Source organism: Centroberyx affinis, unplaced genomic scaffold, assembly GCF_046629955.1.
Source record: "Centroberyx affinis isolate AG114_WGS23_722 - 3 ecotype Tasmania unplaced genomic scaffold, CSIRO-AGI_Caff_v1 ptg001037l_1, whole genome shotgun sequence".
Lineage (NCBI taxonomy): Eukaryota > Metazoa > Chordata > Actinopteri > Beryciformes > Berycidae > Centroberyx > Centroberyx affinis.
This window is the reverse complement of record NW_027279594.1, coordinates 26,248-49,734: the sequence shown is the minus strand read 5'-3', so window position 1 is coordinate 49,734 and position 23,487 is coordinate 26,248. Positions and strand designations below refer to the sequence as shown.

General features: G+C 41.8%; 2 protein-coding genes across 3 annotated transcripts in view; both read right to left on the bottom strand.

Annotated features, from left to right (window-relative positions):
• Nucleotides 1–2,129: 2,129 nt before the first annotated feature.
• On the bottom strand, nucleotides 2,130–11,313 carry slc2a2 (solute carrier family 2 member 2). Of its 2 annotated transcripts, none has more exons than XM_071522861.1 (12): nucleotides 11,299–11,313; nucleotides 10,451–10,546; nucleotides 8,220–8,410; nucleotides 7,571–7,695; nucleotides 6,432–6,547; nucleotides 5,840–6,002; nucleotides 5,484–5,590; nucleotides 4,708–4,788; nucleotides 4,226–4,330; nucleotides 3,928–4,029; nucleotides 2,451–2,654; nucleotides 2,130–2,333 (listed from the first exon to the last, which is right to left on the bottom strand). In XM_071522861.1, exons 1-12 carry the CDS (start codon nucleotides 11,311–11,313, stop codon nucleotides 2,130–2,132), a joined length of 1,509 nt encoding a protein of 502 aa, XP_071378962.1. The 2 variants fall into 2 exon arrangements, with proteins under 2 accessions (XP_071378962.1, XP_071378963.1); XM_071522862.1 differs by having other exon boundaries at nucleotides 10,451–10,543.
• A 757-nt stretch (nucleotides 11,314–12,070) lies between these two features.
• Nucleotides 12,071–23,487, bottom strand: part of LOC139647047 (TRAF2 and NCK-interacting protein kinase-like) — a gene marked incomplete at its 5' end in the record, with an annotated part of 35,790 nt that continues 24,373 nt past the window's right edge. The window contains 11 exons of the mRNA XM_071522866.1: nucleotides 12,071–14,995; nucleotides 16,073–16,212; nucleotides 17,654–17,813; nucleotides 19,614–19,763; nucleotides 20,113–20,213; nucleotides 21,311–21,445; nucleotides 21,789–21,932; nucleotides 22,116–22,286; nucleotides 22,479–22,578; nucleotides 22,767–22,916; nucleotides 23,286–23,388. Of these exons, the coding sequence (XP_071378967.1) occupies nucleotides 14,912–14,995; nucleotides 16,073–16,212; nucleotides 17,654–17,813; nucleotides 19,614–19,763; nucleotides 20,113–20,213; nucleotides 21,311–21,445; nucleotides 21,789–21,932; nucleotides 22,116–22,286; nucleotides 22,479–22,578; nucleotides 22,767–22,916; nucleotides 23,286–23,388 (1,438 nt within the window). The remainder of the gene's footprint in view (nucleotides 14,996–16,072; nucleotides 16,213–17,653; nucleotides 17,814–19,613; nucleotides 19,764–20,112; nucleotides 20,214–21,310; nucleotides 21,446–21,788; nucleotides 21,933–22,115; nucleotides 22,287–22,478; nucleotides 22,579–22,766; nucleotides 22,917–23,285; nucleotides 23,389–23,487) is intronic.

Below are 23,487 nucleotides of genomic sequence, written 5' to 3'. Positions count from 1 at the left end.
TTATAGTTTTTATATTTTTGACTGGGGTGGAATTAAAAAAAAAAAGGTCAGAACAGGTATATGTATATGTATATGTATATGTATATGTATATGTATATGTATATGTATATGTATATGTATATGTATATGTTTGCAACAATTATTGCATAATACAAACAATAAATCCTAAATTCTTAAAAAAAAAAAAAAAGTACATTCATTTTTCTATACATGGTCAAGTAATTTAAATTTGGGGCCACTTGGTTTTACGCTGCACAAATGAAATGCACTAGCAGACTCAACAGCCCAGATCATTAAATTTGAAATAATCCCAAATGGGATTATTGCTGTGCAAGCAGCAATGGGTAAAATGGCTACATTTATTTTAGGTAAATTAGTGCAGAATTATTACTGCTCTTGCAATATTATTCAGATTTCTTAATTAGCATGAATTAGCTTTAGGTCAATTCATCTGTGGGAGTCAAGGAGTCGATTCCAGCGACTCCCGCAATGAGAATCAGAGTCTGAATCGACTCCAGCAATTTGGCAGTCATGCACAATTACAAAATATGTGGTAAGATGTCGTATGTGCTATCAGAATACAAAAAGTTGTGAACACATCAGTATGAAGGTACAGAAAATGTCAATTTTAACATTGCCGTTAATGGGAGTCTCTCTCTCCAGTCACGTCCTTTCCCCCCCATTTCTATCCATGTGTCTATCTGGTAGATAAGTACTTTGCTGTAACACGATGAGTTCTTCCAGTCTCTATAAGGACAAGAGCACATGGGAGAACTGAGATGGTTCACTTCATACATGCCTCAACTGGTTCTCTTTTTTACTGTTGAGGATGAAAAAAGGCACCACACGTTTGCCGTGTCTCCAGATGTTTGTTAACTCATGTCTGTTTAGCTCAGAGCAATAGTCCTCTGTGTACGGAGAAGAGTTGACACAGCCAACTTGTAATTAGTGTTGAATTTGTCCGGGGGCGTTGCTGGGGGTTGTGTCAGAGGGACTGTGTCTTTGGGTAAATAGACCTGTCTGTAAGCCTACTTAATTTCCTCTGGCATGGGTTAAACATTCACTGCCATCTGGCTGCTCTCTGCACTTCTGGATCGGGCTTTGAGTGGATCTTCTAGTCACCGGCCAGACAGGGTTGTGATGAAGGAATGTGAGAAGGCCATTAAAGAGTCCACTCTCCGTACCTGCATATTTAGCTCAATAAAAACATATCAATGCTTTTTTTTTTTAGCTTTTTAGATTAGATATAGATTTTATTTCAAAGGCTTTATTTGTCTGATACATAGTTTGTGTAGATTCTTCCCTTACGGAAAAGAACTATAGCAATCCAATATTATATCCAAATTTTAGAAGCATACTATGCAAATATTTGTTATACAAAACGTTTAAATATCATGCAGCTACTAAAAAAACATACCACAGAAAATCCTATAGTAATTCAATATGCCATTGGGTACAATATGGTCACTATAAACTCATTGTTGAGTACTAAACACACTTTAAGTTCTTATAGGTCTATTATAAGAATACTGTTGTGATTTTTTGTTAGGGTTCTGCAAACAGAAATATTTCATTCATTTCAAGTGGCTCCCATACTGTAATCAATTCCTCCAGTTAGTTAGTAGACTGTCACTGTCAATACTGCAACAAAAGCTTATATCTTTGGGGTCATCAAGCCAAAATATGGTCCAATGACATGTAAACAAATCTCCAGATATCTAAAACTTGATAGTGTCTGTAATGTTCAGTGTTAAAAGCCTGCATAATGTTGTGTAGGATTGCCTGGGTAGCAACAGTACAGTTTATCTTACTACAATTATGAAAACATTTCATTGACAGCATTCATTGTTAATTCATTTACTTCATTCCATAACCTTAACCTTAAATATAACTAATACATGCCTAACTTTAACCCCACTTTACCTGGACGTTTTGATAACTGTAATTTTAACCCTAAACTTAACCTTCAAATTGTCTTTTTTTTCAAGGTGAGGATTATCCAATATGTCCTCACCTCTTCAAAAGGTCCTAATGTTTTAAGTCTAGAACTGAAACTGGTTTTCATAATTATAGTAATACAAACACACACAGACACACAGATACGCACACACACACACACACACGTTGTCTCAAGCATCTGTGGTTGTTTTGAGTTGCTCCAGTTCAGTATCGTCTTTGGGGCTCAGCGGCAACTTTTTCCTTCCCTTCTGGAAGACAGCAGCGATCTCCTCAAAGGTTTTGCCCTTGGTCTCAGGGACCCGAAGGAAAGTAAACACCGTGAAGCCCAAAAGCATCCCAGCAAACAGGATGAACACATAACTCCCCAACCAAGCCTGGAAAAAAAACACCACAGGTCAGGACGGACAGTGGGTTTGTTTTTGTGCGTGTGTCTGTGTGTGGACATGGGCTTGCACAATCTTACGGCATGTATGTGCGTCCTTACTGCCTACCTCTATGTATGGGAAGGTCATGCCTATGATGAAGTTGCTGGTCCAGTTGCAGCAGCCAGCTAGAGCGATGGCCGCCGGCCGAGGTCCCTGGCTGAACAGCTCAGCCACTATGAACCATGGAATAGGACCAGGGCCAATCTCAAAGAAACACACGAACAGGAAGATAGCCGACATGCTGACGTAGCTCATCTGTGGGTACAAGTTCTGGAGGGAAGAGTATATTAGTCAAGAGAAACAATTTCCCATCAGGATGGTTTCCTGGTCCCTTAAAATCAGCTTCATGTATCAATGCTATTTGTCCCATTCCCTTGTAGTGGAACAAATATGAAATTGTTTCAGGTGTTTTACAGGATATCAAAGACTGACTCCTGTAGTCATAGTGAGTTATTCCTGGTCTCAAGCCCACAGGCCCTGTGCCTGCTAGCATGATAGATGACCTTGTTACTGACCCAGCTGATTTAAAAGTTGTTTTTTGAATTACTGGAGGGATAGGGGTTGAATAAGAGCAGATAAAACTCATCAGAGTTGAATCTGAAGTCCGAGGTGTAGAAAGTGAACTAAAAAGATGACAGTACAATCCCCTGGAGTTCCCCTGTGTTATTCTGCAGAATGTCCAACATGTTGCTCTGGAGGCGGACAAGCTGCAGCCTGTCTGTGAGATAGTCAGTAATCCAGGAAACCATGGTGTTGTCCACCTGCATCGCTCTGAGCTTCTCCCCCAGCAGGAGGGGCTGGATGGTGTTGAAAGCAGTGGAGAAGTCAAGGAACATGATTCTCACCATGCTTCCAGGCCTCTCCAGATTGAAATAGGCCCTGGTGAGCAAGTATAAAATAGTATTTTTCAGACCTATATGGGCCTGGGATGCAAATTGGAGGTGGTCCAGGGAGTCCTTCATTTTAGGAACTGTGACAATGCAGGAATTTTTCTAAAGAACAGGCACCCTCTCCAGCCTCAGCGATAGGTTGAAGAGGTGCTAGAACACCTCTGTTAGCTGGCTTTGAGCTGGGGCTGATGCCATCAGAGCACACTGCCTTGCCTGTGTGCAGCCTCCCCAGCTCCCTTCTCACCTGGGTGGCAGTGACGGACAGTCTGGGGTGAGTGGAAGCGGCCACGATGTATTTAGCCACATTGTCCTCAGTACGGGAGAGGGAGTAGGCAGCTTGAGTGTGGAGTGGGTTGGCAGTGGTAAGTGGCACACGCACATTACTATCCTTAGATGTGTTGAAAAGTACTTCAAATATGTGCTGTCTCAAACTATACACACAGATGTGGTGTCAACACATGATATTAAAAGACAGAAGTTGATAAAAGAATTTGTCACAGTGAGCTGCTCCTATCTTACAAGTGTCAGAGAACAGAGGAAACCATTGCAGACCAGGCCATGAAAACTGGGGCATTCCCATTAGTGGAGGGAGGTTCAGCTTTATTGGTTGACAGACAGTGGAGACAGTGGCTCTGAAGCCTGATTGGACAAACCTGAAGTTTGAGGCCCACTGTCATAGCGATGGCACAGCAGCACATCCCTCCCAGACCAACCAGAGTCAGAGTACGCCTTCCAGCCTTGTCCACCAGAGCAACCTGGAACACACACAGTTCATCTGTAAGCCTGTGTGTGTGTGTGTGTGTGTGTGTAAATATGAAACAAAGAGAACTTACATGATGTTTATTTGTATGTGTGGTGTGTAAATGTGTGTTTATGTGTCTCTGTGTTTGTGTGTGCATCTGATTGTGCATGTCTGAGTGTATCTGGGGGCATGTGTGTGTAGCTACTCACAGACACCAGAGTGAAGATGGTGTTGATGGCTCCTACTCCTATGGTGGCATACACTGGGCGACTGACACCAGCCCGGGTGAAGATAGCCGTGGAGTAATAAAAGATCTGAGGGACCAAAACAAACATTGATTTTTCCATCTTGTTGAGAACTATCCATTAACACACAAACTAATCCGCTCTGCTCATAGAGTGATATATAAAGATATAAAATGCCCTGTGGCTGATTACTGTTTGTGATGCTTGACAGCAAAGTAAATACAGCTGTACAGCAGAGCAACACAAATCTTATTTGCTATCCATTTATGCACATAAACACTAATTTTCCATCAGTTTTCTTTTAATAAAGAGATGTTGAGATGTGTTGCTAATGTGAACTTTTTCTCTGACCATCAAAGGACAATCTTAGCATCTTATCATGCCATAAAACATCTTGAACTGAACTGAATAGAAAGAGGCAGGGAGAAAGCAAATTTTCCACTCACAGCATTTACGCCAGAGAATTGTTGGGAGAGGTGCATCATGAGCGCCACGAACAACTGCTGTCTGTAGACAGAGGAGCGGATCTAGGAGAGAATACAAACACAATATACAGTAAAGTGGATATTAACAGAGGGCTAAAACTCACAGCCAGCATGCACTTGCAATGATGTATGTATGTATGTATGTATGTATGTGTTGAACGTATTCTCTCTCTCCTAGCTTTCCTGTCACTCTGCTTTTTTTAAATCTTTATTTATCCGGGGAAAGTCAACTAAGCATGCATGCACTGTTCCAGTGACAACTTGCCAACTTGCCTGTGACATATTACCTAATTAAGTAATGATTCAAGATGTTAACTGTCTTTGAGTCATTAGATGAGATTGTGATAGTTGCCGTATCCTAATCAGTAATATGATTACTGATTAACTTGGACCATTGACAGGGTGCCTCTGCCCACCCTGAGGAAGAATGCTAAGCTGCATGGATAAAGATTGCTCAGCACCATAGTAGTTATAGTGTAATTGGGGTGTTCTGGTGGCTCAGTCGAAGTTTTTATTCCAAAATAAGATATCCATCATTTAAAAACATTACTCCTACAAAATGATCGCTGGCATTGAAGAAAAACTCCCTATTACATTTTAAGTTTAAAGTTACTCAAATATTTTAGTTATAATCAGTTGCATGCTTGAAATATTGAGCAATATAACATTGGACAATAGTTACATTTGCATTTGGATATCTCTGCTGACCCTCTATGATCTCCTCCATAGGGACCTACCAAAGAAAGGATGGAGACCCTGGCCTCCTTCTCCGCCTCCTCCTTCTCTCTCCTCATCTCTTCCAGATCAGGAGTCGGGTCATACTCCCCCTTCAGACGACGCAGACCTGCAGCAAAACACAGCGGGGTGGAGGATAGGACGGAGAGTGTGTGTAGAAATGACTAATGTGTGTGTTTAAAAGGTACAGGATATTTCTGTATCTCTGTTTGTACATGTGTTTTCACAAGGCTCTGTATGTGTGTATATGTGTGCACGTGCATTTCTGAATGTGAGTATGTGTATGTGTGTGTGTGTGTTTGAAAAAGAGAGTGCTAGAGAGAGACAGAGGAGGAGACAAAGTGTGTGAGTGTGTTACTCTTGCGGGCCTCCTGCTCCTTGCCCAGTTTGATGTAGAGGTACCGCGGGCTCTCAGGACACAGGGGCAGCAGCAGGGATTGTAACACCGCCGGAGCCCCAGACAGACCCAGCAACAGGGGCCACATATCGTCATTTCCAAGCAGGAAGTCCAAGCCTATCACCTACACACACACACACACACACACACACACACAGTATAAACATGGTAATATGAACCCCCATTACTTTTACTTCCTGGAAAACAGAGTATCTTTCATGGTGACCTCATGCTGCACTAGTAGGCGTAAATATAAATTTCCAATAAAACAATCCCGCCCCTCCGCACCCCTCCCATCAAATAAAATTGCCTTTCTCTCCCTGACTCATATTCCATCGGTTTAGACTTTTTAATGGTCCCTCATTGCATTATATTAATGTTTCAACTGGGAATGCATCAAATCCAGTAAGTAAAGATGCCATTCGATGTTTGAATGATATAAGATATCTGTCACATCCATACAAGGGAGAGATGTGGAATGAATGTGTCATTTTCAGAGGCATAGTGTGTGTGTGTGTGTGTGTGTGTGTGTGTGTCTGTGTGTGCAGCTCACCTGACTGATTAGGATGCCAATGACTATAGCCAGCTGGTGTAATGTGCCCAGAGCCCCTCTGTAAGCCTTGGGAGCAATCTCTCCAATGTACATCGGCACCAGGCCAGACGTCAGTCCTGAAACACACACAGCATGGGCTAACTGACTCTAAATGTACATGCAGCGTGCAAAACAGGCCCTGCTCTGTCAGTGAAAAAGACTGCACATGTGGATCCAGGTGAAAGTTATGACCCCTTATTGATTTCCCCTATTAAATAATTATCTTCCAACACAGTCATGAAGGGGAGCTGTAGGTAAAGGGGAAGAGAAAAAGGCTAACTGGGGTTGTGCAAAAGGGGATGCAACTTAATATTAGGGAAGTACACTATACTTAAGTACACTATAAGTACAGTATATTTTGTACACTGTATAATACATTGACTATAATTTTATGACTGTAACTGACGTCTCTGCATATATGTGTTTGTTTACTTTTATATAATCTTATGGCTATGTGCACACATAATTTTATATCTTCTAAAAAAAAATCGAAATATTTGTTGTACATATATCGAGGGCTTGGAGCCAAAGGGGCGTAAGTGCGTTATAGTAGATTTTACAGGAGAGCCAAAACAAATTTTGATCAAACTTGGATCAGCTGCCGTTATCACATACTAAGCACAATATTGTAACTTTTTGTGTTATCAGATTGAGCATTACTATAAAAACAATACTGCTACAATTTAAGCTGACTTATATTTGTTAACTTTTTTTAAAATGGCAAAAGAGTGAAATATGCCTTTTTGGCACAAACATTGTCCCAATACAGCCATGCAGAATATGGGCATATGTAAGTAAACAATTGTAAAACACATTCATTTTAATACAAATCTAGCAATTACACTTCAAATCGATATTTGATTTTATACTCAGACTATTACAGACTTTCTTTTGCAATTAAAGTTAATAAGCCTTCTGCAACTTGTAGAAGGCTGCATACACATGTGTGTATGGTAAATTATTTTACGTTTTTTAAAGCCATCATACTGTCTCCACATCAAGGACAGTTTGTCTCATGTAGCGTATCCCATGCACATTATGATTAACAATTTAAATTATGTGAATATGAACTGAGGGTATTAATGTGTGTTTTACTGTACCACAGTAAAAGCCCATGACAGCGCGGCCTGAGATGACCATGATGTGAGGTTTCCACATCTTACACAATCCCATCAGCAGTCCAGCAGTTACAGCCAGGACATTGACCACTAACATCCCCTTCACCCTGGGAGAGAGAGAGAGAGAGAGAGAGAGAGAGAGAGAGAGATGACAGAGGGAGAAAGAGACAGATGATGGATCACGGCATTTATAGCTCTGACACCATGGCAGTATTGCATATTGATCCTAAAAAAGATGGTTTAATTTCCACACACTGGAACGTTCTGATTTTTCTCCATAGCGCAACTTCCTCACTCTTACCTCTCCATTTTTCTCTCTCCTCATTCCCCTCATCACCAACCTCTTTTCCCATTTATTTTGTTGTCTATCCTCTTTCTCCTCCTCCTTAACTTCTTCTCAGGTCTCTTATCATGTCCACCAAGAATTCACCACTCACTCCTTCTCCCCCCCTCTCCTTTTCTCCCTGCTTTACCTTTTTTCTCCCACCTTATTTTCCTCTGTTTTTTTCCCCCTCCATCTCTCCTCTCCTTACTCCTTACCTCATTTCCCTCTTCCATTCCTTCTTCCACCATGCTCTCATTCCTACTCCTGCTTACCCTCTTTTTTCTCCACTTCTCATTTCTTCCTCACCTCCCTCTCAGGTCTCCCACATATCCCACCAGGAAGGAGGAGAGCATGCCGCCGATGGAGAAGATTGCCACCGACAACGACCAATACATGACCACGGCAGGGTGTGCACTCGCCTCCAGGAGCACTTCTTCCTCCTCTGTGCTGTTCTCTGACCACACTCCCAGGGATCGCCCATAATGCCTTTCAATGACCTATGACATGGGAATGTTTGTTGATCAGCACTATACGTTAGGGGCTGCCTACACACACGCTCAGATGCACATATGTTTTTTTGTGACTGTGTGCACAGACAGAGACAGATGAAAAGACAGACACACACACAAAAATACGTTCACACACATGCAGGTATGCAAATCATGCATTCTGTGGGAATCTCTTTTACAAATGTCTGGTGTATTTATGATAACATTTATTATCAATTAATACATTTTGCTGTCTAAAACAGCTAACACTGTATTTTTTGGATTATCGTAGGTATATGTAGCCAGGCTCACTTGGAGGGCTGGCCCATTCGGTAGCCAGGTTTTGGCCCGCCCCTAGAGTGGTTAACACCCATTACAGAGCACAGGTGCTGCTCATTACATAGAGGTAGGGGCCCCTAATAAGTGCTTGGCATTTTAGATTGTTTGGTTGTGCTGCCCTCATCCCTCACCCTCTTGGTCTGGAAATGGTTAGGGCATGGTTTCTGGCACATTATGTGAGTAACTTGCATCTTTGGATAGAGAAGGTCTATGCTGAACTACTGTGTATGTCCAATTGCTACTATATGACTGATTGTTTGTAGGCGGGAATGAAGACATGGCCTAGAGCAATCACCCCAGCCTAAGAATCCCAAGAGGTCTATCCTCCACTGATGTGAAGATAAAACCCTGAGGTTAAATAGTTCTAGAGGTATTGGTTCTGAATCTGTGGACATGTGTTAACCACCTTTGTGTTTGTCTGTTTCCTTAGATTGTCAGCTGCTGTTTTGCCTGGTTTTATCTTGTCTGTGTATTGTTGTTTCTTTTGATTGAAACTGTATATAGGAAACAACTCTGTCAATAAGCCATTGTTACTGCATCCCAAACCAGCTGCCTGTGTTTCCTTCTTTTAAACCTCTGGCTGCAGGTCGGCCTTGCCAGGAGTGGAGGAGCAATTGTCCTGCAGAGAGAGGCAATTCCCCCTTCCTAGTCACCTGTTTGCATGTGTTAAGTTTTACATTATTCCCCTTTTGCTGTGCTATTTTGTAGTGAACCCGCACGTGTGGCCTTGACCCCTCTGGGATATCCTTAGTACTCTAGACCCTCTCTGTAGGCAATCAACCATTCCTCTGGGCTGTTCGAGGCCTTTATGTTGTCGTAACCTGTATGGTTCTGTCAATTTTATAGAGTGTTAAGCTCCCCGTATTATAGGTTTTAACTGTTGTAATTCCAAATAAATTTGTAATTGTTTTATACTTGGAAAACTACGTCTCTGCTCCTTTTTGGGAAAGGATATAATTCCATTCGGGTTAAGAACTCTTTGGGTGAAATTCCCAGGGTGGCGCTGTCAATTAATGTACCTGGCTTCTCTTTCCGGTCACATATAGAAACAATGAAAATGTATATAGTTCAATTATAGAACAATGGAAATATGTTTGATTGTAACAACTGACAGTATATTTTTTTTCTTTGGTATAAAGGCTTCTAATATTGATTGCTGTGACCATCTTCTGCCCCTGTTTAAATGAAAGGCCTAAATGGAAACAAGTCTTCATTGTTTCATCTTTGATATACCATGCATTTAATAATTGTCAGGTAAACTGCGCTGAGCTGAACTTTGATATTAGGATTTAAGTTTATTTGATTGACTAGATTGATTAATGATTAATTAGATATTAGACAGCAAAAATTCTCTGCTGCGGGTTGTAATGAAATAATTCCATTGTCTAACTAAAGTCGAGTCGAGTCGAGTCGACTCGACTCGACTCGACTCGACAAAAACAATAACAGTAAAGTGGCATCCAGTGCAATATACAGACACAAACAATAGACAGTGGGCAATAAGCATATAAGCAGTACTATAGCAGTTAAAAATGAGAATAGCACTAGAAAATATGAACGTATATAAAAATGTACAAAATGATAAATTAAATAGATTCTGATGGCGTGAGGTTTTGGTCTTGATAGGCCGCAGCCTTTTGCCGGAGGGGAGACTCAACAAAAAAATTGAGCAGGACAGAATGCATATAGTGACCAATAAGGAGCGCCTACCTTCTGAGGAGCGTTGATGACTCCCAGACTGTAGCCATACTGCAGGGACCCCAGAGCTGCCGTGGACACAGCCAGGGCCAGAGTACCTGTTAGCTGCTGCCAGAGTGAAGGGTAATCAATATGATAAAGACACACATGAATGCATGGACACACACACACACAAATACACACACACACACATGTACACGCAAGCACATAAGTGTGTAAACATTCACACAAATGCACACAAAATGTACTCACACAAATACAGACGCACACATGTACAAGTGCATGTAGAGATGTGTGTGCTCACACAGACACACACACACACACACACACACAGGTCTGCAGTGCTAGAAACTCATACGTCAAAGAAACACAATATGTACTATTATTTTCAAGAAAAACTACTCTAAATCTACTCTATTGACGGACTCCCACAGTGAAGTGAGTTTCATCACTGCTTTGTGCATTATTTCTGAGAAACTTGTTACATAAAAATGCTTTATAAATAAAATGTATTTCATTTGATAATTTAATTTGACTTGTATTTGATTTGAATGAATCAGAAATGATAACATTTATTACCTTAAATGCAAACATAAAAGAAAGAAATCACCGTTTGTGGATAAAGAACCAAACCCTTTAACATAATAATATGCTAATAAGCTGCTTATTTTGTCAGGAGGTCTCTGCAGTATGTGCGACCCTCTGAGTGCCTAAAGCCTCATGTCACAGCAATGTTGTGCCAACATGTAAAACCCAAGAAAAACCATCTGGTTGCAAAAAGTACTCACATTGTTTGGTATGAAATTGATAAAATATGTGCCATCTTTTGTAAAGAATGTGTTTGTGAAGAATTACCTTACCTTTCCCGACTCCATGATGGGTCCAGAGTGTCAACCCTTGCTCAGTCGAAGGTAATGATCAATGAAAGCCCGTTTGATCACGCTGTGTCCACGCTCTGATCTACACACACACACACAGACACGGACATGCCTACTGACAGAAAACTTTTACACATAAAACAGTGATTTCTTTCTTTCTTCTATACACAAACACACACACATTACTCCTGTGGGAAGGAATTAAAAATCATATTCATGATGACAAAACTGACAATCTGGAGACTATTTGGGGGGGGGGAGACTGGTTTCTGAATCTTCTATGTGACGCTACATACTGATACACGGTACATAATGATACATTTTGGTATGAATAATGGCATATAATACTGTATATCTGATCAATAGACAAATAACCATCAGTATATAAATAGGCACATGTTGTTGCTGCTCAGATTCAAAGTGGTGTTCTTTGATAGTGACATCTGGGCAGCACTTAACTCTGTCCCTCACTCTCTCACACACGCATGCACATACATATGTGCACAAACACACACACACACACACACTATTAGGGTTAATGATATACTTCAGGGAGGGACAAAGTCTGAGGGTCGGTGATATCTCAGCTGATACAAAAATGCACACTTGCATAATAGACACTCTCTCTCTCACACACACACACACACACACACACGCACGCACGCACACACACACAGACACACAGACACACACACACACACACACACACACACACACACATAAAATACATCCAGCACGACAGCGTAATGTTCTAGTTTCATTTATTTCTCTCTTACAGCATCTCTTTTACAAAACAAAGAAACCCCAAATCAGGACATTAGTAATGCTCTTTCAAAATAAAGAAAAAAAAAAAAAAAAGAATACAGTGGTTTCATCTTTGAAAGGAGAGTCCTCAGTGTAATGACCGTCAGCCTTTCCAATAGGAAGAGTGAACGCCATGATGGACAAATATAGGGATACCTCCCCTTACACATACACACATGAACACAAAAACAATCTTGCACATACACACAGACGCATGCATGCACACACACACACACACACACACACACACACACAGGGAAGACAATGGTTTCTTCAGCTCAGCTCTTTATTGCTAAAACGTTAGCCTGCTCCCCCTAACAGAGACTAGATCAGTAAACCTAACTTACAGTTGCACAGAAACACCTAATGATGCACGTGTGAAAAGATCACTGCGGCGGCCTTGACAATGCTACAGAAAAATGCCTTACTTTTAATCAGTTAATAGAAACAAAAATAAAGGAAACCCTTGATTCAGATGGTCATTCTGTCATTGGAGAGTATGTCTATATTTTTGTGTGATCTTAACTCTGTTAACCAAAGTTATATCCACCAGACCAAAAGACCAATCTGCATCACATAGCTCTCTCACATGGATAACATTATGCGTGGACTAGCCCACCCTTAATACAGTGTTACAAACTTAATACAGTATGCATTCATGATTGAGCAGTACTAAATAACGTATTCAAAAAGAAATGGCAATGTTTTATCATAACGTATTCGATTACTCCTTTCAAAGAATAAATCAAGTTACCTTAAAGTCATTAATGTACATCTCCATTGCAGAGACACATAATATCGTCAGTGTGTTAAAATTAAATCATAACACAAGGAAAATGTGTGAAGTAACAGCATATAATAATATTAATTATAATGATAATAATAATCTGTCGGCCTCTGTTTCGGTTTTGCTTACATCATGCTAGGCACTGTACAAACAGTTAGGAGCCAAAATCAGAAGAATCGATCAGGGAGGAGCATGATTCAATAGGACACCAGAGCTTTGAACAATGAGTGCTTTTACACGCACAGAGTATTCTGGATACCACCACATATCCTGGTTCAGGTTGTATTCAGGATAAGCTGTTTATATGCATCTTCATATCCCGTACAACAATATCCCTGTATTCATGAATAACCAGAATATATTCAGAATATTTTCATTTTAACTGAACAGAAACACACTGCAAAAATCAACAGATACTATTGGCTATTTGTAAATGTATATGGTGTTTAGATCCACAGACTCATAAACAGTATCTATAGGATTATATCAGAATAACAAATTTGCATGTAAACGCACTCAATGTTGCTTTTATCGCGTTAAGGTAAAGTTTAGTTCACACACAGAAACATAATTGCTCAGTTCTTTTTCTTTCATGTCAATGTCCCATTTTGATTCCAACTTGATTTGAACGAGACTCTTAGAGTGAATCACCCCTAATTTCCTCTGTCATTTCAACATCGAGTCATATACACACTCACACACACACACGCACACACACACACACACACACTCACATATACACTCCTGATTCAGAGACATAGATGTGCTGTACATTTCATCAAGCTTCAGACACTGACTGACTCCAAACTGTTACACAGAAAAAAAAAAAGAACAGAACAGGAAAAAAAAAAACCCACATAGGTAATGAACAGAACGATGCTCTCATTGTTCATTTAATATTACAGTATATCTGATGCAGCACCTTCGGAGTTTAAAGACTTAAGAGTGAAGAGAGGGAGACTGAGGGCGATGTTGGCAGGGGGAGGAGAAGAGGAGAGGAGAGGGGGGGAAAGAGGAAGGAAGAAGGAAAGACAGGATGGAGCAATGATATTTCATCTTAAAGGGACATGGGCGTCATCTTTGCATACTTTTACCGTGAGACCGCCTATGACAGCAGAGCGTCTCTATCAGCAAAAATGCGATCGAACACACAGAATCGCAATTCATTGTAGTCGGGGGGCTGGAAAAGATGGAGAGAGGAGGAAGTGGAGGAGGAGGGGAGTGACAGAGGAGAAAGGAAATCAATCAGGCAGTCTGCCGCCAACAAACCCAGGAGAGATTTGAGGTCCTTCCGCTCCACTCCCCGCAACTGTCATATCCCGAAGTTATCTATTTAAATTCATATTAAATCGTCTATTCTTCCTTCGTCCTCAGAGGGAGGAACCCACACACGACAGATAGGGGGCGGAGGGATGGAGGACTGAAAATGCAAAGATCAGATCCACCAAGGAAGAGGGAGGGGAGGGGGAGGGGGAGGGGGAGGGGAAGGGGGGCAGTGGAGGAGCGAGGAGGAAGGAGGGACAAAAGGAGGAAGAGGAGAGACAGAGGGAGACGGGGGGGTATAGTGTACTTCTACAGTGGTTCTACAGTTGTTGAACACTTGAATGCACTGGTCCTTCTGGAGAGGAAAGAGACAGAGACAGAAAAAGAGGGAGAAAGAGATACAGACAGAAAGACAGACAGAGAGAGGAAGAGAATATTTGGAAAGCCAGTGGCACCAGTTTGCGAGTCAGTTGAGTTAGCGATGGCTTCTGTGTGACCCAACAGTATCCAGGGCAACATGTCTTTTCATTTAGATCAGGTCTTTGTTGTTGTGTTTTTTTTTCTCTACAATATCTTTGACATTTTCTACAGCGTTTTTAGTCTCTCCAGTGTCAAGAGTTCACTTCCGGGCCTCCCGGTCCAGCAGTTCGTTTGATTGGTGTGAGATGAGCCTCGGGCCGAGATGGGATCACCGGGCTGGCCAATGGGAGAGCGAGGCAGAGTGGAAAGTGGGAGGAGCCATCACCAGTTCATCATAGAGTTCCTGTTGAGGGTCATGAAGAAGACCTGGCTGCTGCCGCCCGAACGCACCGATGCAAAGAACACCTGGACAGACAGAGAATGTGTGATAGGTTTCAGTCCAAAATGCTACAAAATAAATTGTTACCTGATGTTCATTTCTCAATAAATGAGGAAAAACAAAAGGTAAAAGCAGTTAATAAAATCAATAATAGTCAGTTGTGGATTTTATTTTCATGCAATTATTCTGTAAGAGCAGGCATCACATTTTACAAACCGTGGATATCTCAGTTTGGAATCAAACTTTTAAATGTTTTAAAGTGATTTTATGTGTGTTTATGCATTTGTCTGTGTTTTTTGATAGGTATGAGTAAAGCATTTTAGAGTCTCCGCAGTTCAATTATAAGGAAAGCTTTGTTCAGTATTTGTCACCGATCCGTCGTACCTGTAGAACCTGTCAAACGATCTGTTTTATCTATGGCCCTGGGCAAGAGCGCATTTGCAAGATAACTGTGATAAATTCCAATGAGCTCCATTCAAATTGCTACCTTTGACTGCTGCTGTGTATGTGCATGCATACACATGTGCTTACATGTGTCTCCATGCAAGCAGTGCTAAAATTAAGATAAAACTTTAGTGGAGTCTGAGTACAAACCAAGAGAAGTAAAGTCATCGTCAAGACCACTGGATTTCATTGGCAGAAATATTTTGTGACTGCATTCCAGTGTCAATATTGTCAATATTGTCAATATTGTGCACTCAGTCAATCAACTGAATCCACAGAGAAATAAATAAAAAGACATAGAGAGAGATAAATTGACAGATAGACTGTCAGACAAGTCGGCAGACAGAAAGTCAAAACCAACTCAAGTCTGAGGCCAAATAAATCTGGACTCAAGACTCAGATCTGGCTCTAAAGTTGACTTCACTTGAATTGGTCAAGTCAACTTTGTCTAAATGTCATTTTAAAACACAAAACCCATTTTGTGTCAAAGTGCTTTACAAAATAGGGGGTGTTCAAAACAGGGGAGAAAAGGAGACAGAACAATGGGACACCAGCAGCAAAATGAAAGTCTTGAGGGAGAGCAAGGTTAAAAAACATGAAATAAGAACAATAGAGGCACAGAGTTGCAACACGATCCCAGGGAGCCCGCCGTGTCTCACCTTGTCGTTCCGCTCACAGAGGAACTTGAGTCTCTGAGCTCTCTTGTGCATGAAGACGCCGTCCAGATGGCCCGTCTCCACCGAGCGGATCTCTATGGCCTTCTCCCCCCAGCCCATAATCTGGTTAGAATGGATATAGGCTGGAAAAGAGGAAACACCAAAGATGCACTGGTGTCAGTGGAGAAAAAGAAACAGGCTTTTGCTTATTTGTTTCATTTATTTCACCTTTATTTAACTAAATTAGTCCTACTGAGAGCAAGGCTTTGTTGAAGACAGCAGCAGGACATTAAGTACCAGAAAGAAAAACAATAAATATATTTCCTAACAAGCAAAAAGGAGAAATATAGTTTCCTTTACTTCTTTCTAAAATGTAAGTCTCTTGGATGGGTTAATAATGCGTTAATTTTTTTGGAGGCTTTACCAAAATTATGAGATGCAACGACATGAGACTCGGACCCAGGATATCAGGTTCAAGATTTGACTGCGTTGTGTTGACTGTGTTGATTGTGTTTAGTTAGACCTAGCTAGACACACTCTCTGTAAAGTCCTCTGAGACATGCTTGTGACAAAGGGCTATATAAATAAACTTGACTTGACATGACTGTCTCATCACTAGGCAACCTTGACACACAGATTGTGATGAAATATAAGAAACAATAGAGATAGTAGATTCCCCAACCCCAAGCATGATAGCATATGTTGCAGCCAGAATCCCTAGTCGCACTGACACTAGTCTGAACTTTGTAGTAGTTTGTCAGTGTAATACAACTGGCGGCCACATGAGGGCAGTAAAGCACAAGAAACTTTTACTGGTCTAGCCAAAGTAAGCAGCTTGGTATGCTGAACAACTACATTACACTGTCATGATGAGAGTCTTCACTTATCATGTGCAGGATGAAGTTGCTCTGACTGTTCTGAGTTTTCCCCACAAATGGTTAAGGTTAGGATTGGGCAAACTGGGCCGTCCTGAAGGGCAACTTCACCCTGAACCTGTACCATCATTCACTCACATAAACACTGCAGAGAAACCACTTTCTTGGTTTCTTTGCCTCTTGGTCTCTCTCTCTCTCTCTCTCTGTGTCTGTCTGTCTCTCTTCCCCTTTACATATACTATTGTTTGCTTATATGTATTCCTTTCTCTCTCTCCCTCTCTCTTAGCCTCCCTCCCTCTTCTTTCTTGCTCGTACTAAACAGCTCTGGAGGCCTTCCTTTAGAAAGTGAGGATGTAAAGAGGGTTTTTGAATGTAATTAAACTTTAAATGAACCCGCATAAGCTCAGTTCTTAGAGGCCTCACAATACTATTGATCTGCATTGCAACACACACATACACAGGCAGTGAAATGGCCACTAACATACCGCTGCGGTGATGTAAAAACCTCTTAACTTCAAGCATGACGTTTTTCTTTTAAATTTATTTCCTTGAACTGGCATTTTATGTGCCAATTATGTGCTGTGCAAGTTTCGTGTCATGATTCCAGGTGCCATGAAACCCTTTTAAGTCAAATCGAACACACACATGCAAGCACGTACACACACACACACACACACACACACACACTAATGCACGGGGTGGGGCATACCAACAGAGGTGGGCATCTCTCCCCATTGTAGCACCACATCCTTGGTGATTCGCCCGTAGGTGTTGACGTAGACGCCCTCGTCCTCGTAGCACAGCAGCATCTCCATCCCATCGGTCTTAGGGAGCACCACGATGGCATGGGGCGTCACCTGGCTCTGGATCTAATACACACACACACACACACACACATTTCAGGAGCATTATTTGAATCTGTCATATTTAATCATAATCTAAATACGATTAAAGAGGATTCAGAGGTTTCATCATGGGTATTTGACACTGCAGCATTTGGCTGGCTGTGTGGCCATTTTTTGGACGGGTTTGCATTCTGTAATCCTCTAACAGAAAGTGTGTGGACATGTACCAGGCTGCCAAACATCGGTGCAGTTAATAGTTCACACTTGGCCACTCTGTCTGAGAAGGCTATAAAGACCAAATGGGTCTAAATAAACTACGTATGTCAAGGATAAGCACTTTTCTCTGACCTTCATCAACAAATACAACATCAGGAGTGTTAGGAGAACATACTGTACATACACACACACACACACACACACAGACGATTTACATATTAAATGTGAGTATTAAACCCAGTGTCTAGCCTGGAGACCAACCCCATTATGCCGTCCCAGCAGGCTGTCATAGGGTGTGACTCAAAACCAGACTTAAAAGGTACGAGGAGGGATTATATCAGTATGACAAACGAGTGAGGGTAGCGAAAAAACTCATCTTAGCCCTCGGGAAACTGCATTTTCACAAGAACTCTGCAAAGTTTTTTTGTTTTTTTTTTGCTACATCTGTGCTGCGGGTAGCAGTGTGTTCTTATGGTTGCAAAATGACATTACAAACCGAACACTTCTGCCCACTTTGGCTACGCAATGAACTGCTTTGCATGTTCTTGCTATCAGACACAGAACTACAAGTGGATCTCGAGTGAGAGCCTCTGGGTATTGATGATCAATACCCAGAGGCTCTCACCTGTGTCCGCCTATAAATATCTTATTCAGAGCCTTGTGATGTCTGCAGAGGGTAAGATGAATTTATTCAAGCAAACAGATATCTAGCTAAGTTATCTATTAATCTCTACTGCAATGAACTGTACCGTACATAGACACATGTAGCTCTAGTTCTACTGTGTATCCACTATAGGGTTTAACTAGGGATCTATTGATCTAGTCTAAGGGGGCGGATGGCAGGATGTCACCTTCATCTGTTCGGTAGATTGGAAGAGAGGATGGCAGAAAGGGAGAAAGAGAGGGAGCATTGATGAAAGGCAGAAACAGTAAAAAGACAATCACCACCGTGGTCAAGAGGATTCTTCATCAGTAAACTAAGGTCATTTGTATGTAAATATAGAAGATACAGTGTAAAAAAAGAAGGACGTTAAAGGACTAAGCTGACTTCATGGAAATAAAGTTCTTTGGTCGCAGAATCACCTCTTTGTATTCAGTAGTTAGTGCACTTCGGTGCTTTTGAGATAATGCAAAGCTAGATCATACTGTCTACTTAACATAAACAGTGTGTTAAGGAACTCCCATGCACCATATTTAGCGAACTAAATAAATACCAGGCACGCAGAGGTAAAACTGCTATTAATCTTTTACTTGCACGACAGTAAGTCGATCAAAGAGGTTATTTGCCAAAAAAAAGTAGCTGTGTTCCTTGAAGGCAAAGCCCATGGGACAGTGTGAGTCACTGCTGACCTTAGCAGGGGGGGGATTGGCAAAGGTTATAAAATCAATGTGGGTAATACAGTAGGATTTAGGGAGGAAATGTATAATGAAAAAGTACTGTTGGTTGAAATGATTCATCTTCATCACCTTATATCATACTGTTAATTAAAATTCATGAGGGCTGAGAGAGGCTTATTCAGAAATCATGCCTTGGAGATCAATAGGGAATTTATAAAAGACACACACACACACACACATACACGCGTACAGACACACACACACACTTACATGGGAGGGGATGTAGATGTCATAAGGGTTGCCAGAGTCGACGTCGATGACATGGAAGCCCACACTGGAGCCATAGATGACCTTTAACCTCTGACCTTCCTCCACCGTCAGGTCGACCAACTGGGGGCGGTGCTGCAAGTCAGTGAATGACTGGCATAGAAAGAGACAGAGAGAGAGAGAGAGAGAGAGAGAGAGAGAGAGAGAGAGAGAGAGAGAGAGAGAGAGAGAGAGAGAGAGAGAGAGAGAGAGAGAGAGACAGAGAGAGAGAGAGAGAGGCAAAGAGAAGCGAAGAAGAAGTGAAACAGAGAGAGAAAGAAATAAAGCGAGGGTCAGGTAAGGAGGAGGAGAATGGAGACAGGGAATTGTTTAGACAATAAATGGATAAATCCAATCAATACAAAATCTTGAATGTATGTATTCATTATGTGGCTATACATGTGTGTATACTGTGTGTGCATGTGAGTGTTAATGTGTGTATGTGGGTGTGTTCGCTTCATACCTTGAAGGCCATGAACTTGTGGTAGGGTTTGGGAGCCCAGGCGTAGATTTCCACTGAGTTCTTCAAAGCGATCACCAGGAACTTAATCCTCTCATATTTAACTGGAAAAATGACATGAGGCGCACACATTAAAAACAGGCTAAACAGGTTGAAGGCAGATTAGTGATGCTCAAATTAAGGTTTGATTCAACCATGGAAAAGGCCTTCCAAAACAAAACCCCAAACCCCCCCTTTAGCCCAAAACCTTAATTTAAGTTTTAATTAGTTCATACCAAAGACTGAAATTTTTGAAAACAGCACTTTCCAACTGTATTGTTTAAACACACCCCGACCGCAACCCAAACTATTTTTTTTAACCTTTATTTAGAGGTGCATTTTGTGTTTCTCAAAATTAAGATATTTCCCATGAACCCTGTTGCTTCTGTTACAATCCAACCCAGTGGCACAGTGGTCAAGTGCAGTGTAGAGTCCAGTAGAGGCTGCCAATCTCTTCTTGGTGATGCTCTCGTTTGTTTACAAGTAACTAAAAGTAGCACCTTTAACAAGAGATGCTTTGCTGAGCATGCACACATTTTTAGCGCCATTCTGCTTCACATTCATACAGTTCCACACATTCACACCTGAGCGTTACCCAGGACAACCACAGTCTTCTACTGTTGGCAACAGAGCAGCTCCGCTATAGCATTTGGGGGTTAAGGGCCATGCTCAACGTAACCAGCAAACATTCTGATGTTGAATAGACCAGTGGTTCTCAACGTGGGGTCCGGGGACCACCAGCCAGCAAATTGATGAAGTGTTAAACTTCATTATTTCAGAAGAAGTTAGAGAATGAAGAAAAACTATTTTGATCATAGTTTTACTATTATCTCTCTACCTACAATACAGACAGTCGTGGAATTCTGGACAAAATCATATCTAACAAATTACAAATATTCTCAGATTTGGGTCCAAGCGACAAGATCTTATCAAATGGGGGTCCGTTGCTTTAATGTGGACTAAATTAGGGTCCTTGATTTGAAAAAGGTTGATACAATGACCTGCTGCACTGTTAAAAACCTATGTAAACCGTATGTGAAATTGGGACATAAATATCTTTCTGATATCAATTCAAAAAAATATATACAGACTCATATAAGAGACATATACACAAACACACACATACACACACACACACACACACACACACACACAGCCTTACCAACTTTATAGTGCACGCAGCCCTCCAGCTCCCCCACAGTGATCCAGCCCTGCTTCTTCTCTACTTCCGGGTCGTTGTGTAATATCCTGTTCCTCAGCCAGGACAGGTAGTAGACACGCAACTTGTTCTTTTTCCCTGAGAGAGGAGAGACATTCATATGCACCCATGGGTGATCAGATCGTAATCAGAATCACATGCATGAATTCCAGGGGTAAATGCATCGATACCACCTCTAGATGTGGTCAGAGATGAGATAGTAACATACTTAGGAAAAAATGTATTGTCAGGAAATTCCTGCATGGGAAACAAGTGAGATGTAAATATTCGAAGTGGAAGTGATATGCATTTTGGCGAGGGAAAGAGCAATCTGATTTCGATGTGATACGAGACGCAAGTTAATGCCTGCTGGAAAAGGGGGCCTGTGTATATGCGTGTGTGTGTGTGTGTGTGTGAGTGTGTGTGTGTGTGTTAAACCTACCAGATATTGTGACCAGTACATTGAGCCCCTCCAGGACGTCCATCTGAAGGAAGCGCCGTCTTGTGATCAGGTTATAGACTTTTCCCTGTCCGCTCCGGTCAAGCAGCATCAGCCCATTCTCTGTCCCCACCAGCAGGTTCACACCTAGACACACACACACACACACACAGGAGAGTCAGAGACAGAATGATAGCCAAAAAGACATAATCACGCAGAGATGGAGGTATACAAAAGACTCTGATTTTTGTTTTACAGAGCAAAGATACTATCAAATAAAAGAGTTCCAGATCAAAGAGTTTCTCTCAGGTGGAGGATGGCTCCTCTTACCCCAGAGTGCGGCACACAGGATCTCAGAGTTGAAGCGTTTCTTGTACTTGCGGATCTCTGGCGTGTCGCTGTGGGGTCTGATGTTAGTCGGGTTGACGTTGACCACAGAGATCTTTCTGGCTTCGTTTAGTCTGGCCTGTTCCTGCCTCAGCAGCTCATTGGCAAACATGGCTAGGGTCCCACCATGAGCGCAGAGAGAAAAATACATTTGATTAGATTTATTTTGACAACTTTAAAAACATTAAGATGTCATAATAAAATCAGATTTATTTCCAATGTGTTCCTCATGATGTACAGGTAGCAAAGTTAGCTTTATTGCTAATGAAGTCCTTTGTAATTGCTGTGATTGGCTATTGCTCTCACCTGCCGCTGAGTTCTCATCGTCATTTTCACTGGGGGAGGTTTGATAGACACGCGGATCGACGAATGGGGTGAAGGAAGCTTTGGACCCACCCACACCAAACTATAGGAAAACAGTGAGTGATTAATTAGCAGCAGCATGCGCACACACACCCCAGGATAGTCTGAATTTATACCATTAACATGTAAGAATCTCATATTTTCTTTGGTTGGCAAACTATTTGTCATCATGTATTGTTTGACATCATGCACGAGTGTGTGTGTGTGTGTGTGTGTGTGTGTGTGTCTGACCTCGGCCATGTCACTCAGCTCCTGCAGGGCTGAGGTGGGCGTGGCTGAGGGAGAGTTGCTCTGCTGCACCAGGTCAGGCAGGTTACCATGGTTACTGTGGTTCCCGAACCCATTACTCTCTGTATGACCACCTCTCCTCCTCTCCTCCGCCTGAGAGTGAGAGAGAGAGACAGAGAGAGAGAGAGAGAGAGAGAGAGAGAGAGAGAGAGAGAGAGAGAGAGAGAGAGAGAGAGAGAGAGAGAGAGAGAGAGAGAGAGAGAGAGATAAACAAAGGATCAGAAGAGAGTTGAGAAAGAGATGGAAGAAAAGACGAGAGAATGAAGAGAGAAGAAAGAAAGAAAGAAAGAAAGAAGGCAGATAAAGAGGGGTTTTCTCTCTCTTTGTTTTCTCCCTTGTCTTTCTAAATCCATGCAAATTACTATGTGTGTGCATGTGCGTGTGTGTGTTTGTGTGTGTGCATGTGTGTGTGTGTGTGTGTGTGTGTGTGTGTGTGTGTGTGTGTGTGTGTGTGTTCATCACCTCTCTCATCACCAGAGTGCTGTCCTTGGAGCTGTTATAGGCATCTCCCAGAGAGTCTTCTGTCAGCCCTCCATACGACTCACCACTGCTCTGCACCGCTGGCCTGCAACACACACACACACACACACACACACACACACACACGGGCCAATAATTTATAAAACAATTCTGCCAAAACTAAAGTGACAAGTTACTGGCACGG

Bases quoted from the DNA above. Each gene is read 5' to 3' on its own strand.
- slc2a2 (XM_071522861.1), bottom strand. The intron at 4,030-4,225 runs GTGAGTAGCTAC...TGTGTGTTCCAG, and splicing joins CCATCTTCACTCTGGTGTCT to GTTGCTCTGGTGGACAAGGC. The intron at 2,334-2,450 runs GTAGGCAGTAAG...TTTTTTTTCCAG, and splicing joins TGACCTTCCCATACATAGAG to GCTTGGTTGGGGAGTTATGT.